General features: G+C 41.1%; 1 protein-coding gene across 2 annotated transcripts in view; it reads left to right on the top strand.

Annotated features, from left to right (window-relative positions):
* Positions 1-16,721, top strand: part of rhbdd2 (rhomboid domain containing 2) — a 56,601-nt gene that overhangs the window by 8,317 nt on the left and 31,563 nt on the right. Inside the window, exons 2-4 of one of the 2 annotated variants that reach the window (XM_070857346.1) lie at positions 4,938-5,336; positions 6,744-6,900; positions 9,567-12,455. In XM_070857346.1, coding sequence (XP_070713447.1) covers positions 4,938-5,336; positions 6,744-6,900; positions 9,567-9,588 — 578 coding nt within the window. In that variant the 3' untranslated portion in view covers positions 9,589-12,455. Of the gene's footprint in view, positions 1-4,937; positions 5,337-6,743; positions 6,901-9,566; positions 12,456-16,721 lie in introns of those variants that run through there. The other variant, XM_070857345.1, reaches the window with a different exon arrangement.

Below are 16,721 nucleotides of genomic sequence, written 5' to 3'. Positions count from 1 at the left end.
GCATTCTTGTAATCTTTACCAGACATTTAACAGCCTTTGGAGATCGGAATGTGGATGCCTCAGCCCCCACAATATTTTGGCTCACCGCTGCTATGTGGAAATCAAGAGGAATTAATGAAATAGGAAAATCTCCACTCATTCCCATTCCTTTGAGACTTCAAGGAAAAACGTGAATCTACATGGGGCCTTTCACCACCTCCGATTGCCCTAAAGTGCTTTATAGCCAATTACGTACTTTTAAAATGTAGTCACTGTTTGTTGGTCAGACAGACAGCAATGAGTTAAATGACCAATGAATGTTTTGGTGGTGTTGAATGATGGATAAATGTTGGCCAGCACACCAGGAGAAATCCCCATCTCATTGTTGAATACTGTCATGGGATCTTTTACACCCACCTGAGATGGCAGGCAGGACCTCTATTTAAGTGTCAGCTCTCTGACAATGCAGTATTCTCACTACTGCACGGAATTGTCACGATAGATTATGTGCTCGTGTCTTGGTGTGGGGATTGAACCCATTATCGTCTGTATGCATCAGTGCACTGCTGATTGACTGATTTGGCGTTATCCCCTGATGTGGCTTGAAATGATTTGGAAGCATAAAAGTAAAGGGCTGGGGTCACCTTCACCATCGCTTTCGGAAGGACATGAAGGCTTTGGAGAGGGATACAGAAGAGATTTACTAGAATGCTTGCAGGGATGAGGGAATTATATGTGGATAAACTAGTGAAGCTGTGTTTGTTCTCCTTGGAGCAGAGAAGGCTGAGGAGATTTGATAGAAGTGTTTAAAATCATGAAGGATTTAGAGAGAGTAAATAAAGAGAGAATATTTCCAAAGGCTGAAGGGTTGATAATGAGCGGGCACAGATTTAAGGTGATTGGCAAAAGAACCAGAGGCAAAATGAGGAAAAACTTTTACGCAACGAGTGATTAGGATTTAGAATGCACTGCATGATAGGGTGGTGGATACAGATTCAGTAATAGTCTTCAAAAGGAAATTGGATAAATACTTGGAGGGAATCAAATTGCAATGATATGGGGCAAGAGCAGGGGAGTGGGACTAACTGGATTGTTCTTTGACTCGATGGGCCGAATGATCACCTCCTGTGCTGTACTGTTCTACCACTGGCAGAGCTGTCCCTGACTTTGATCTTGTCTGAAAGTTAAACTGGAGGATGTGACTGTCTTCCTTGTAAAGTGGAGCCAGCAAAGGCAGATTTCCTTTTGGATATATCTTAAGTAGTTATTCTATTGGGTAATTGCAGCCCACCTCTGGTCCAAATGCATCTGCCTCCCATTCCTCTTCAGATCTTCCTCTTGCTCCAAAACAAGCATGGAGAGGAATTTTCACAGTCTGAATGTTGGTAGAAGCAACACAAACTGCAGCTCCCAGAATCTAGTTATGTGCGATACAAGCAAAGACACAACAACTTGTATTTATATAGTGCCTTTAACAGTGCAACATCCCTAGGTGCTTCACAGGGGTTTTATGAGATAAAAAGTTTGACACTGAGCCACATAAGGAGAAATTAGGGCAGGCGACCAAAAGCTTGGTCAAAGAGGTAGTTTTTAAGGAACATCTTGAAGGAGGAAAGAGAGGTTTAGGCAGAAAGTTCCAGAGCTTAAGGCCTAGGCAACAGAAGGCATGGTCACCAATGGTTGAGTGATTATAATCAGGGATGCTCAAGAGGGCAGAATTAGAGGAGCACAGACATCTTAGGGGATGGGTTTTGGGACTGGAGGAAATTAGAGATAGGGAGGGGCAAGGCCATGGAGGGATTTGAAAAATGAGGATGAAAATTTTGAAATTAGGCGTTGCTCAACTAGGAGCCAATGCAGGTCAGTGAGCACAGGGGTGATGGGTGAATGGGACTTGGTGCAAGTTAGGACATGGGCAGCCGAGTTTTGTACTCTAGTTTACGTAGGGTAGAATGTGGGAGGCTAACGAGGAGTGCATTGGAACAGTCACGTCTAGAGGTAACAAAGGCATGGATGAGGGCTTCAGCAATGGTTGAGCTGAAGCAGGGGCGGAGATGGGCAATGTTACGGAGATGGAAATAGATGGTCTTAGTTATGCTGCGGATATGTGGTCGAAAGCTAATTTTCGGGTCAAATATGACAGCAAGTTTGCGAACAGTGTGGTTCAGTCTCGGACAGTGGTTGGGGAGAGGGATGGAGTCGGTGGCTGGGGAATGCAGTTTTGTGGCGGGGGCCGAATACAATGGCTTCGCTCTTCCCAATATTCAATTGGAGAAAATTTCTGCTCATTCAGAACTGGATGTTGGACTAGCAGTCTGATAATTTAGAGACCATAGAGGGGTCGGAGAAGTGGTAGTGAGGTAGAGATGTGGAAACTGGCGCTGTGTTTCTGGATGATGTAGCCAAGGGGTAACATGTAGATGAGAAATAGGAGGGGGCCAAGGATAGATTTTGGGAGACACCAGAGGTGTCGATGTGGGAGTGGGAAGAGAAGCCATTGCAGGTGATTCTCTGGCTACGATTAGATAGATAATGGAACCAGGCGAGTGCAGTCCCACCCAGCTGGACGATGGTGGAGAGGCGTTGGAGAAGAATAGAGTGATCAACTATGTCAAAGGCTGCAGACAAGTCAAGAAATATGAGGAGGGATAGTTTGCCTTTGTCACAGTCCCAAAGAATGTCATTTGTGACTTTGATGAGAGCCATTTCATTACTGTGGCAGGCGCAGAAACTGGATTTGAGGGATTCAAACATGGAATTGTGGGAAAGATGGGCACAGATTTGGGAGGCGACAACACGTTCAAGGACTTTGGGGAGGAAAAGGAGGTTGGAGATGGGGTAGTTTTCAAGGACAAAGAGGTTGAGGATTGCTTTTTTGAGGTGAGGGGTGATGACAGCAGTTTTGAGGGAAAGGGGGACAGTATCTGAGGAGAGAGAGCTGTTAACGATGTTAACGAACATGGGAGCCAGGAAGGGAACACACAATATAGGCCCAAGCATAACAAAAGCAGGAAAATGCTTGCAGAAAGCACAATCTTAACAAAACTGCAACAAAAGAACACTGCAACACATACTTAAGATCCCAAGCTTTCAAGCCAGAATGTTCCTTCCTAGCATTGCCATGTTATGTGGGCTCAGTCATCATACCGCTCATTCCCAGCAAGACATTTGAGAAATTAAGGAAAGTTGAATGCATTATAAAGCTTTGAGATTCTTACTGAAGTTCTTTCACGTTTTGTGAGACAGCACTTTGACACTGGAATTTTCCCAGTTGGATAGTAGCTTTTAGCACACATCGATCAAGAAGTGAGCAAAATGTCTTCTAGCTTTATTTCCTGGCCTTTGTTTGCCTGTTCTGCACCTGTACCACTAGCTATGCAGACTGGAAAATCGATCTTTGTTTTGAGTGTACATCCAAAAGTATTACAGTACATGAAATTCCACTTTGCTGCAAGACTGGGTAAGAAAACTGTGTAACTGTAGGCCAGTTGCCTTGCCGTGCATTGTAAATATGTTCTATGAATGATGAATTCTTTCATGTCATTTAGCATTGATCATCAAGTTGCTCACTAGTGAAAGCAGCACTGATACCAGCAGAAAATACCAACACAAGTCATGGATGTGGTTATAAAGAAGCCATTCAAGGATACTTTGTGAGGGAAGTGCTAGAACTGGCTTTGTATGAGAGGACATCAACTGATGCTAATCATCTGCAAGATCCTAGAATGCTTCCAATACTGGGATAAATACAGGTTTTTTCCTCTTTGCTCTCCCAAGGGTGTGGAATCCTGCGGGTATAATTCCACAAGCTGCGACAGACCCCTAACACCTGATTCTAGTGACCATTCTTTGTGTGACCCTAAGCAGTGAATGTCAGCTCTTTGACCATGTGGCTATTGCAGACAAACCCAATTCTGTCCTTTCTTGATGTCCATGTAACAGTGGGCCAAACTGGACTTTGCTGTGTGTCTGCTAATCTAGATGGAAGCAGGAATTGTGAAGCTGATGATGCTGGTTTGTCCACCACCTGAGAATTGAGCTGCGATAATAAATAAGGCCAGAACGGTATGATTTGCCATTGTGCCCTAGTCATGGAAAATCTGGGAATGTGCTTTATTTTTTCTTTCCAGAAATTTGGGAGTGGATAAAATAATACAGCCATCGTTTTTCTGTTTTTATGGCGGTGGTTATGGTGCATTTTGTTAATTCTATGGTTCTCGGCAATTAAAGTTCCATTTAACACTGACACTTGCATATGGTGCATTTTGCAGATTTATTGCAGCTTTTCTGTTGCCCCTTGGGAGAACTTGATTTGGATGTGTGACTTGTACCTAGGGGGAGTCGACTGAGAATTTTACACTGTTCCTTGTGTGATGGGATATTTAGTGAACCTGACTAAATATCGTGTTCTTGGGTGTTCTGTACTCTGTTCATTGATGATAAATGTCATACTTTGGAATACCGATACTTTGTCTAAGTGTTCTGCTAGTTAGCTTGGTTTTAAACTCAATCCAGAGTGCTTGCTCCTTCAGGCAGCTCGATGGTTCAGTGGGTAAATTCACCACTTGATGTGGCACTGAGCCACAGCTCGGGAAGTTATAAATTCAATCCTAGTCGTAAGTTAGGCCATTTCAGTCAGGGCAGTGATGGATGTATGACAGTTGGCCTCAGTGCCCCGGGTAGGAAGAGGATAATCCACCTGATAGCTATCCAGTGCCCTCTGCGTGAAAGACATGTGTGTGCGAGTGAAGAAGAATTGGTACAGGCTCAGCTGTCATGCTTCCATAGTTGCATAGCCCACCAATGCACCCAAATTAAGGCCGACCACTTGCATGAGATGCAGTATGGAGTCACGTCATCTCGGAACTGAGGGGGTTAATTCAGCATCAGTCACTGTTGTATAAACGATATTCTTATGCATGTACCACTAATGTACGTTTCTTTTTTTTAAACTACAGTGTACAAGTTGCTTAGTTATGTGTTCATCCATAAAAGTATGAGTGCTCTGGTGTGCAACGTTATCATGCTGTGGTATTTCGGTGGTGCTATGGAGAAGGACATCGGAACTGTAAAATACGCATACCTCACTCTCCTGTTTTCTATTCTCACTGGAATCATCTATACTTCGATTAGTTCCATATTTTTCGAACTGCAAAAACTAAAAGAAATTCAGGGATTTACTGTAGTTGTGTTTGCCTATGTGGGTATGGCTGTATTCCTGTCCCCGATGAAGAACATTGTGTTTATAACCAATATCAAGATGGCCTATCTCCCATTTGTTTTACTCGTCCTTGCACTTTTTGTACCGGAATCATCAGTCTTTGGCAACGTTTGTGGAATCGCAGCAGGAGTTATTTGTATCCTTCATTTTTTTTTCCAAATAAATCTTAAAAAATTGTGCTAAATTTGAATTTGGCCAAAATCTATCCCTCTAGCGGTTTGAGCGTCTTGCCATAATCAGCTTTGCATAGCTACCATCAAAATAAGAACATAAAAATTAGGAGCAGGAGTAGGCCATTCGGCCCCTCGAGCCTGCTTCGCCATTCAATAAGATCATGGCTGATCTTCTACCTTAACTCCACTTTCCTGCACTATGTCCATATCCCTTAATCTCCAAAAATCTATCGATCTCGTTCTTGAATATACTCAAAGACTGAGTCTCCACAGCCTTCTGGGGTACAGAATTCCAAAGATTTTCCAAAGATTCACCACCCTCTTGAGTGAAGAAGTTTCTCCTCATCGCAGTCCTAAATGGCCGACCCCTTATTCTGAGACTGTGATCCCTGGTTCTCGACTCCCCAACCAGGGAAAACATCCTCCCTGCATCTACCCTATCGAGCCCTGTAAGAATTTTGTATGTTTCAATGAGAGCACCTCTCATTCTTCTAAACTCGAGCAGACTAGGCCTATATTCTCTAAATCTCTCCTCATCGGACAATCCTCCGATCCCAGTAAATCTTAGCTGTCATGTGTACACAGCATAAAACTGCACTCCAATCTGATTTTGATGAATCAAGATTAACAGATACCTGAGAGAGAGATTTCTTCAACCAAAGGAGCAAAGTTTGAGCCATATAGAACCCATCATAAGACAGCAAGAACATTGTGAATGATGCAGTAAGATTTGGCCCGTGCTGTACCCGATGCATTCCGTACTGTCATTGTGTATGGAATCGGAAAATGTTCCATGTTATTTACATATCAACTCGAGATTACTTGAATGCTCCTTCCACACCTGCCTTGTTTTTCTAATACCTCCTGAGACTCTTTGATAGGAGACAATATTTGTCATCTCTTGGGCAATCCTTCTCACTTCTTCTAGCTGCCAACTGGTCTTTCAACCTGTATCTTTCTGGTGTCTTGATTTTTGTTATTTTCACTTTGATTCATGCTACTGAATTTCCCCCTCTCGTTCCTTCTAAACTGTAAGCCATGATCTACAGAGTCTGCCTGCTCCCTCGATCCTCATTGACAAAATCAAGACTCGTCGTACTATCTCTTATTCTAAGTCATTCTTTGCCAGAAATTTAGTGAAAGTCCTTGTGTCGTTTAGTCTTCCTCTTGCAATTTACGGGCTTTTACAATCCAAGTTTTGCACCATCTAGTCAGTGCTTGCTTGATCATCTGTTGCTATTTTCAGCCTTGGGGATCATCTTCACTTCACTAGATTTCTTGAAGAATTGGTTAACTAGATGATCTCAGAGTTATATCTAATGAGAACAGAGAACAATCGTATTTGTCCTTAATGATGCCCCCTGTGCTAGATGCTTATGGCCGGAAGTACTTTCCTTATCTGGATCTGCATGAATTGACTGCTGCATCTCTAGAGAGGTATTTCCCATTCGACCGTCTGAAGCAGATACCAGGGATCACATTTTATGCATCCTTATGGGAGGTGAGGAATGTCGAGGTGACCAACAGGTAAGCATGTTCCAAAAACAGTTACTTTACTTTATAAAAACTTAAAAAAAAACAGTTACTTTACTTTTATCGACTATCTTGATATAAGAACATAAGAAATAGTAGCAGTATTCGGCCATTTGGTCCCTCGAGTCTGGTCCGCCATTCAATAAGATCGTGACTGATCTGATCTTGGCCTTAACTCCACTTCCATGCCTGCTCCCCATAACCCTTGACTCCTCCGGGTACAGTTTCACAAGCCTCCAGTACCTCCCCCAAGTGTTCATTCTACATGTGACCCCAAGCAATGAGTGTTGGCTCTTCGACCATGCGGATAGTGTCGGCAAAGCCAATTCTGTCCTCGCCTGATGCTCACATACACGCAGTAGGGGTGGCTGCACAGCAACCAGGTGTGAGGATGTTGGCTAGTTTTTCTACAGCCATGAGCCAATTGAAACACTGCTGCCTTTGCTGCTATCAGACCAGCTGTTGAATCAAGGCTTTCCTGCTCTGTATGGGTCAGTACCGCATCATGTGGTCGATGTACTGGCACAGGCATTAGAGGAGAGTGTTTTATATTTTAAAATAAGTTTTTAAATGGGGAGTTATACTTCACACTATAGCTGGCTTTTTTGATTAGAAAAATCCTTCTTTCCTTTTTAAAATATCTTTTTATACAGTGTTAAATGTTATTCATTTAAAGTTTATTTTTGTGTCCACATTTAAAACATTCTCCATGTTGCTGTCAAATGCTGCAATTACATGACCTTATAATGCTCGCTGTCCCCTACTCCCCACTCCCCAGTAGCCTCCTCTGAGCTGTAAAATGTTGTGACAAAGGGGATATGCTGCGTTTATGAGATCTTTCCCTGTCCTTTGCAGCAGAGCAGTAAATTATTGAGCAATTGTTTCTGGGACAATGCCACAGCCCCTTCTCGGGAGTGCGTGCAGACACAGTGACACCTTTTGATTTGCAAACATTGTGCTCTGTAGCCTGTCTTAGTGGGTAGGATTTAGAACAATGTAATTATGTAATAGGCAAATAAGGTCCAAGATCAAGGTCTGTATACTCTGCAAGTGTGTTTGTGCTAAATGGAGCATTGTAGCTTTAAGTTCTGTATAACTATCCAAAATAACTGTTTAAGCGATGTTCCACAGGGAGTCTCATCATTTTATATTATAAAAACTGTTACAAAACGTTATGATTTAACACATTTTTACTTCTAATTTTTTGTTAACAATTTTTTTTGAGGTATTGAATGCTGTTGACATCATGAGATAGCTGATCCATACAATGTGTGGGAGCTGAATTAACCTCATCAGACATCTAATAACACAGAGTGCATTCTTCCAACTGTTTGTACAGTGTTCTCAACTTCATAGTCTGGTGAAGCCAACTTAAATCCACATCATTTTCATTGGCTAAAAATTTGCACTCGTTCAGATATGGTTTGTGCATTTAACGGATCTACATTTTTATTTAACAGAAATATTTGTGTTGCTCCTGTATAGTTGGTCCTTTTTCCTCCTCATCTCTCTCTTTTTTTGTAGTGTATTAAATGATTATAATGTTTTATATTGTCCTGAAAAAAATAACATTGAAGTGCTGGTAAGTGCAGTATGAATTGGCTGCACAAAGCTAGCTATTATCACATTCCACACCAGGCTTGAACTCCTATTTAAAACCGAAGTTCTGAATATTGAAATTGCTGGTGAGGGGACTGGGTTATTCAACGTAACACCAACTGGTACGTTTAACAACATACTCCACTCACCACTCACCAGATGCCAAATCACTGAATTCCCGGTGGAGTGATGAACAGAAGATTGCAAATTACATCTTCAAATTTTCATTCAAGTCAAACATTCTTTGCCAAACGCCTGTATTCTGATAGGGGAGGTATTACATAGGAAGCTTTTACACTGGCACTGACACCAGCGTTCATTAGCCCCAGCTCCCTGAATTTAGACTAAATCCAACTCCCTTTATCCTAGTTATAGACCCACTAGTTGAAATTGCAGAACCAGTTTTTTTCTGTGTGAGGATCTTAAGATTCTGTCGCAGGTATAATGGAGGCAGATTTAGTGGTGTAAACTTGAGGAGACAGCTCCCAGTTGTCAGTCTCTTGGAAAGCCAACTAAAATGTGCCAGTGTAAATGTGACTAGAACGAAGCTGGCTGCTCAGCCAAAGCATTAACGTAAAGGTGTTTAAATGGATAATCTGTTGCCATTAGTCAAGTGAGACAAGTGTTAAGCGGCACATATAATATGACGTCTAGGATAGAAGGTGTTGGAAATGGAAGAACGGTCTTGCTAATTCAGTAGGAGTTGTAGTTCTGATGTTAGGGCAGATTAGAGGGCTTTTTATGCACATTTTAACTGCTAAAATTTACATGCAAGTACTTGATACTGACATTGAATACCCATCTCTGTTATTGCTCGTCTTGAGAACAAAATTAATTTAAAAAAAAAAAGTAAAATCACAATATGATGATCTATAAAAGTTACTAGCAAAATGTCCAATTTCTAGCTTTCTCCCTCAACAGAACTTAGTGGTTATAACACCAATTATATTTAAGAATTACTGTGGGGCCCTCCTTCCATTGAGGAACAATTGAATGCTTCATATTTTTCGCACATGCTTCATTATTTCGAACCCTGCCTAATAGAAATATTTTGTTTGCAGGTGGTTTGCCAGGTGGGATTGACTGTTGCATAAGTTCAGGGAGAGGATTTTCAATTAATGAATGTGGTGTCCTTTTGTCTTGGAATCGGATGCACTTTAGATAGCAGTGAACCATGTCAAATTTACGCAGGCCAGATGTTAATCAGTGAAGCAAGGTGATGAGAACCTTCTGTACAACATTCTCTCTCAGAAGGAAAATTAAAGAGTTAGAAAATCTCTATATAGTTTTGTTATTTTTAAGCTCTTTTTAAAAATATGTAGGTCTTTTTTCCATCTGCTGTACTGTGCACCTTGCTCAGGAGAGTGGACTTGCAGCAAGTTCCCTCTATGCTTCTGTCACTGTTGCCCTATAACTGACCAATTTAAGATGTACAACAACAACCTTATAAGAACATAAGAAATAGGAGCAGGAGTAGGCCATTTGGCCCCTCGAGCCTGCTCTGCCATTCAATAAGATCATGGCTGATCTGATCTTGACCTCAACTCCACTTCCCTGTCTGCTCCCCATAACCCTTGACTCCCTCATCGTCCAAAAATCTATATCTCCACCTTAAATATATTCAATGACCCAGCCTCCACAGCTCTCTGGGATAGAGAATTTCAAAGATTCACGACCCTCTGAGTGAAGAAATTCCTCCTCATCTCTGCTTTAAATGGGCGACCTCTTATTCTGAAACGATGCCCCCTAGTTCTAGATTCCCTCACGAGGGGGAACCAGCCTCTCTGTCTCTACCCTGTCAAGCCCCCTCAGAATCTTATACATTTCAATAAGATCACCTCTCGTTCTTCTAAACTCCAATGACTATAGGCGCAACCTTTCTTCATAAAACAATCTCCTCATCTCAGGAATCAACCTAGTGAACCTTCTCTGGCAGTTCCCTCTATGCTTCTGTCAATATTGCCCTATAACTCACCAATTTAAGCTGTACAAGAACATTGTATTGTGTAAGGTCCCAAGTTTCCGTTCGACACCAATTCCATCCTTTTTTATCTCCTGCTATTTCTCTTTTTCCCTCTCTCTTTCCCTCTCTGCCCTCCCTTTCTCTCTTCCCCCTCTTTTCTTTCTTTCTCCTCCCCCTGGAAGAAATCAAGAATTAACTTTATAGGAACTGAATGTGTAAACTCACACTGGTACAACAGACTGTGCCACTAGGCAGCTCGATTGCAATTTTAGCAATGCATTGTCATAGTTAACCAACCTCTTATTATGGGGGGGAATCAAAATTGCATCTGTAGGGATAGAAGTTGAAAATACATTTTAGGTAAGATCAAATTGAGCTCAAATATCAACATCTGCTGGACAATATCATTGTAATAATTTTATAGGGGAGAATGGAGCAGTTAATGGGTTACTTTTTGGGTGATGTTCGAACTCCCATCGTGTGACGCCATAGTGTGATAGAATTGAGATTGATGAGTTCTTTGATCTCCGTGGTATTCTATGAAGGCACCAAATACAGCCCAGCTGTAACCACACAGGGAAGGTAGGAAGGGAAAGTCTGAGAACCTGACACATGGGTTGCTCTTGTGCACCTTCTGGCAAACAGTAATAGAACAACATTGACAGAGGGCTGAGGGCAGGTCTCCATTCTGTCCTCTTGGTGGTGGTAGGATGTGATGTTGAGGGAGAAGAGAAGAGAAAAGCTTTCATGATCTGTTAATCTTGGATTTAATTGATACCATTACTGCATCTCTCATTCAAATGACTTTTATTCCTTTTGCTATTATTATTCAAAATACAACCAAGCAGAAATTCCCCGTTCATAATTCTTGATTCATGCTTCATATTGTTGCCCACCCTTTATAGTTTCATATTTACAATGAATTTTACATTGAGATATACATTTATACTGTCAATTAGTTGCATTTAGCTTTTGTGATTAACATATTTAGTTTTTAACGTGTTAATTGCAGAAGTTATGTGGAGAGAACTGAGAACTGTTTGCTCACAATCTTTTAATGTAAAATCGAGCCCTTCATCTAGGCTGAGTAATCCCAAATTAATTCAGAATCGTACAATATTGGCAAATGAAAGCACTCTATTTATCTCTTGCTGTTGTCGCTTGCATTATCACTGCTCAGCAATAGACATGTATGCCCTCCTATCCAGTTATCTGGTGAATTTCCAAAAAGGACTCTGACTCCAGCTTCTGTGAAAAGCTCTTCATTCAAAAGGGGTTGATATGAATTGTATCCATTATTCTAGGATATCAGAACCTAATAATTGTTTTTACTGTGCTCATCATACTATTGCTTTTGCAAGGAATGAACCTAACCTAAAAGCCTTTTGCCTTGAGGCATCCTTTTATAAAAGGTTAGATTTAACTTAAGAGCAGGAATGCAGTCACCTTATTAATCAATCTAACACACAAGCTGCGTATTCAAGTGGATTTTTAGCATTAAATAGTATTGAAGTGGGTCAAATATGAACCCAAGGTCTTGTCAATGGGAACCTATGCAGTTTCCAATCTCCACCATGTTACTGGGGGAGGTGCCAATCGCATGCTTTGTTTCTCTCCTCTAAGGAGAAGAGAAACAAAGGGAAAATGTTTAGGGCGGGCAGACTGACACAAACATTTTTGTGTTGCTGAATGCAAGTTAATCAATAGTTTTAGTACTGTGTAAATGCTGACTAATTTAATGGAAGGGATTTGTATGAAAGTCACATCAAGTTCAGCATATTTTGGGATTTGCCTTTTTCCAGATCGAATGTTTTCTGCTGATTGTAAGTTGATGTTTGGCTGCTTTATTTCAATCTCTGTCTTGCTCTGTCATACCCAGGTGCTTTCTTTGTTCTTTCTCCAATGGCTCGATTAATAAACACTCCAGATATGAATCGTTCAAGCAGCTGTCAAGTTGTGATATTTCTTTTTAAAAATTATAAATGCATTGGTGGAAAATAACAAGATTGTATTGCTTAAAATACCAAATTCTCAAAGTATTGGTAATATAAAACAATAGAAATATTTTACAGCACCTTTTTAAAGTGGCTCTATTCAAAACCTCAATGAATATAAAGTTATTTACAGATCGATGGAATTATTAACTTGAGAAAGTTTCAGCATCAAGCATTTTTTAAGAGATGAGTTAAGGAATATGGATCAGTATTTGTTTTGCTCGTTGTCCAGTTAGAGCTGCTGCAAGTCTGGAGAGGAGACGCTGTCTCAGAACGATTGCTCAACCCAACAGTGTGAGGAGATGGAATTCATCTATATATTTGACTAAATTATTCCTGGATTTGATACTTTGTGCCGTAATGGTAATTCGGGTTCCTAACAGTCTGACTCAGCAATTTAAAATATTAAACAAAGAAATAAACCAAGATAATGTAGTGTCTCATTGGTGAGAATACCTCATGGCCCAGTGAGCCATTGAAATTGCAGTAAAGAAGGTGGCCATTCAGCCCACTGTGCGTGTCCGTGCTCCAACTAGAGCTATTCACTCTAACCTATTCTTGTATAATTTTATATTCTTTCTTATCCAATTGCTTTTTAATGATGTTAGAGTCTGCCTCAATAGCCACTTGTGGTGAAACTTTCCACGTTCTTATAACTGGTGGAGAAACTCTTCTATAGTCTATCCTTCCTATCCAACCAGTGTAAACAACCCTTCATTATTTAACATCACTAAACTTTTCATAATTTTGAAAATTACTGTTAGGTTCCCAATAACCTTAAAATCCTCAATGTTGCAAGTCTTGATTCATTCTAGAGTCTGTTCTGTAGCCTTTCCATGGCATTACTATCCTCCTTGCAATGGGTACCAAGAACTGTACACAATGATCCATCTGTGGTTTAACCAGTTTCATGTACAAATTCAATGCCATTCACTGTTATTTTCATAGTCCTTATGTATAAAGTCCAGAATCTTATTTCCCTTTTATATTGCCTTTTCTACCTGCACTCGCTCTTTAAAGAGCTATATATCTACACCCTTGGATCCTGATCTCCCTATCATCTATTTAGGGTATATTTCCTTTCACCGTATTTATCATACATGGTTACAGCACGGAAGAGGGCCATTTGGCCCATCAAGCCCATGCCGGCTCTCAGCTAGTCCCACTCCCCTGCCCTTTCCCTGTAGCCCTGCAATTTCATTTCCTTCAGATACTTATCCAACTCCCTTTTGAAATTAAAATTGAGTCTGCCTCCCCCACCCTTTCAGGCAGTGCATTCCAGATCCTAACCACTCGCTGCGTAAAAAAGTTTTTTCTTGCGTCACCTTTGGTTCTTTTGCTAATCACCTTAAATCTATATCCTCTGGTTCTTGACCCTTCTGACAATGGGAACAGTTTCTCTCTTATCTATTCTGTCCAGACCCCTCATGATCTTGAACTCTATCAAATCTTCTCTAAATCTTCGCTGCTCCAAGGAGAACAACCCCAGCTTCTCCAGTCTATCAACGTGACTGAAGTCCCTCATTCCTGGAATTATTCCCATAAATCTTTTCTGCAGCTTCTCTAAGGCCATTACATCCTTCCTGAAGTGCGGTGCCTAGAATTGGACACAGTTGGGACCAAACCAGTGTTTTATACAGGCTCATCATAATTTCCACACTTCTGTACTCTATGGGCTAGAAATTGGTCTTTTGGTAATGGCAATATTTTTTCGTCATTTTTCGCCAAAAATACAATTTTTTTTTAAAAAGCAGTATTTTTAAGGCCTAAAATTGGCAAAAAAAAATGCGCCCGATGGTAAACATCGCTGTTGCACGAGGATTCGTGGTGGAAATCACAGTCCTCGCCAACTTTAGTCTGAGGCCGATTACCGCTAATAAGACAGGCCCTGGGAGAGGAAAACACAAAAAAAATTGCAAAAAAAAAATCACGACACTTATCTAGTGAATCGCTGAAAAAGAATTTAAAAATAAAAACTTTAACTTACCTTTTCTTGCAGGTCTTCATACATACCGCTGTTTCTGGGGCTGCAATGCAGGCTTGGGCGTTTTTTTTCGCCCAGAATACGGGCAATTTAAAGCGATATTGCTTTTTTTTTTTGAGTTGCATGACAGCAGTCCACTTTTCAGCAGTATTTCAAAACCGCCGACGCACAACTTTGGCCAATTTAGGTGAACACCTTTTACCGTCAAAAAAGGCAAAATATCGATGAAAAAACGGGCACCAGGCTGGCCAGTTTCTAGCCCTCTACCTCTAATTATGACGCCATGGATCCCATAAGCCTTTATAACTGCTTTCTCAACCTGCTCTGCCACCTTCAACGATTTATTCATACATACCCCCGGGTCTCTCTGTTCGTGCGCCCTCCTTTAGGATTGTACCATTTAGTTTATATAGCCTCTCCTCACTCTTTCTGCCAAAATGCATCACTTCATATTTTCTCTATGTTTAATCTCATCTGCCACGTGTCTGCCCATTTCACCAGACTGTCTGTGTCTTCCTGAAGTCTGTTACTCTCCTCTTCACTGTTCACCATACTTTTGTGTCGTCTGCAGATTTTGAAATTGTGCCCTGCATATCCACATCCAAGTCATTAATATATATCAAGAAAAGCAGTGGTCCTCGAGCCAACCCCTAGGGAACACCACTGTGTACCTTCCTCCAGTCCGAAAACAACCGTTCACCACTACTCTGTTTCCTGTCACTTAGCCAATTTTGTATCCAGGCTGCCACTGTCCCTTTTATTCCATGGGTTTCAACTTTGCTGGCAAGCCTATTATGAGGCACTTCGTCAAACACCTTTTGGAAATCCATGTACACCACGTCAACCGCAAAACAGTCATCGACCCTCTCTGTTACCTCATCAAAAAACTCGGTCAAGTTGGTTAAACATGATTTGTCTTTAACGAATCTGTGCTGGCTTTCCTTGATTAATCCACCCCTATCCAAGTGACTGCTAATTTTTTCCCTGATTATTGTTTCTAAAAGCTTCTCCACTACCAAAGTTAAACTGACTGGCCTGTAGTTGCTGGATTTATCTTTACACCCTTTTTTTGAAACAATGGTGTAACATTTGCAATTCTCCAGTCCTCTAGCACCATCCCCATATCTGAAGGATTGGAATATTATGGCCATTATCTCTGCAATTTCCGCCCTCAATTTCCTCAGCATCCTAGGATGCATCCCATCTGCTCCTGGTGATTTATCTACTGTAAGTACAGTTAACCTTTCTAATACTCCTCTATCAATTTTTATCCTATCAAGTGTCTCCACTATCTCCACCTTCACTATGTCTATGTCAGCATCCTCTTCCTTGGTGAAGACAGGTGCAAAATACTCATTTAGTACCTCAGCCATACCCTCTGCCTCCATGCATCGGTCTCCTTTTTGGTCCCTAATCGGCCCCACCCCTTCCTCCTACTACCATTTTACTATTTATATGTCTATTTATTTTCCCAAATCTGCTACTTCACATTTCTCTGCATTGATGTCTACCTTCTGCAAATCTGCCTACTCATCTAACCTGTCTGCTCTCCTGCATTCTTCCTCACAGTTTGTCATTCCCTCTAATTTGGTATCGTCCGCATACTTCAAGCTCATTCCTCGTGCCTGTGTCCAAATCATTATATAAATGGAAAACAATTGAGGGCACAGCACAGATCCCTGGGGCAGACCATATCCCACCAATCTGGAAACCTGCATTTACTCCATTATGCTTTCTTTCCCTTGGTCGTCTCTCTATCCATATGGTTGCATTCTCTATAATTCCATGTGCCTTAATTTTTTCAAAGTACTTTATGTAGCAGCTCATTAAATGACTTGTCAAAATCCATATATGTGATATCCAATGTGTTCTCTTTATCTATACTGGTATATCAATTTCCTGTTGAGCAAGACCTGCCCTTTACAAATCCAGACTGACTGTCCCTGATTAACATTAGCCTAGGACTTTCTAAGTGTTCAGTAACCTTATCCCTTATGGGCTCCAGAAGTTTATCCAAAACAAAGGTGCAACTAACTGGCCTATGATTTTTTTAATTGTAAATTGAATTGTCTGCCTCTCCTGTCTCCATCCGAACCTCCTTCACTATTCTGGAATGCATACAACCTGGGCCTGGTGACTTTTCTGCTTTTTGTTCCATTGACATTTAATGAACTGTCCCTTTGAATGCTTGTCTCTCTCTAATAGCGGTTATTTCATATCCTCCTCCAGGCACTTCTACGCTCGCATTTTCTCCTTTTTATAAAGACTTTTTTCC

The sequence above is a fragment of the Pristiophorus japonicus genome, chromosome 16, assembly GCF_044704955.1.
Source record: "Pristiophorus japonicus isolate sPriJap1 chromosome 16, sPriJap1.hap1, whole genome shotgun sequence".
NCBI lineage: Eukaryota > Metazoa > Chordata > Chondrichthyes > Pristiophoridae > Pristiophorus > Pristiophorus japonicus.
The sequence above is the reverse complement of the archived record's forward strand: the minus strand, read 5'-3'. Positions and strand labels throughout refer to the sequence as shown.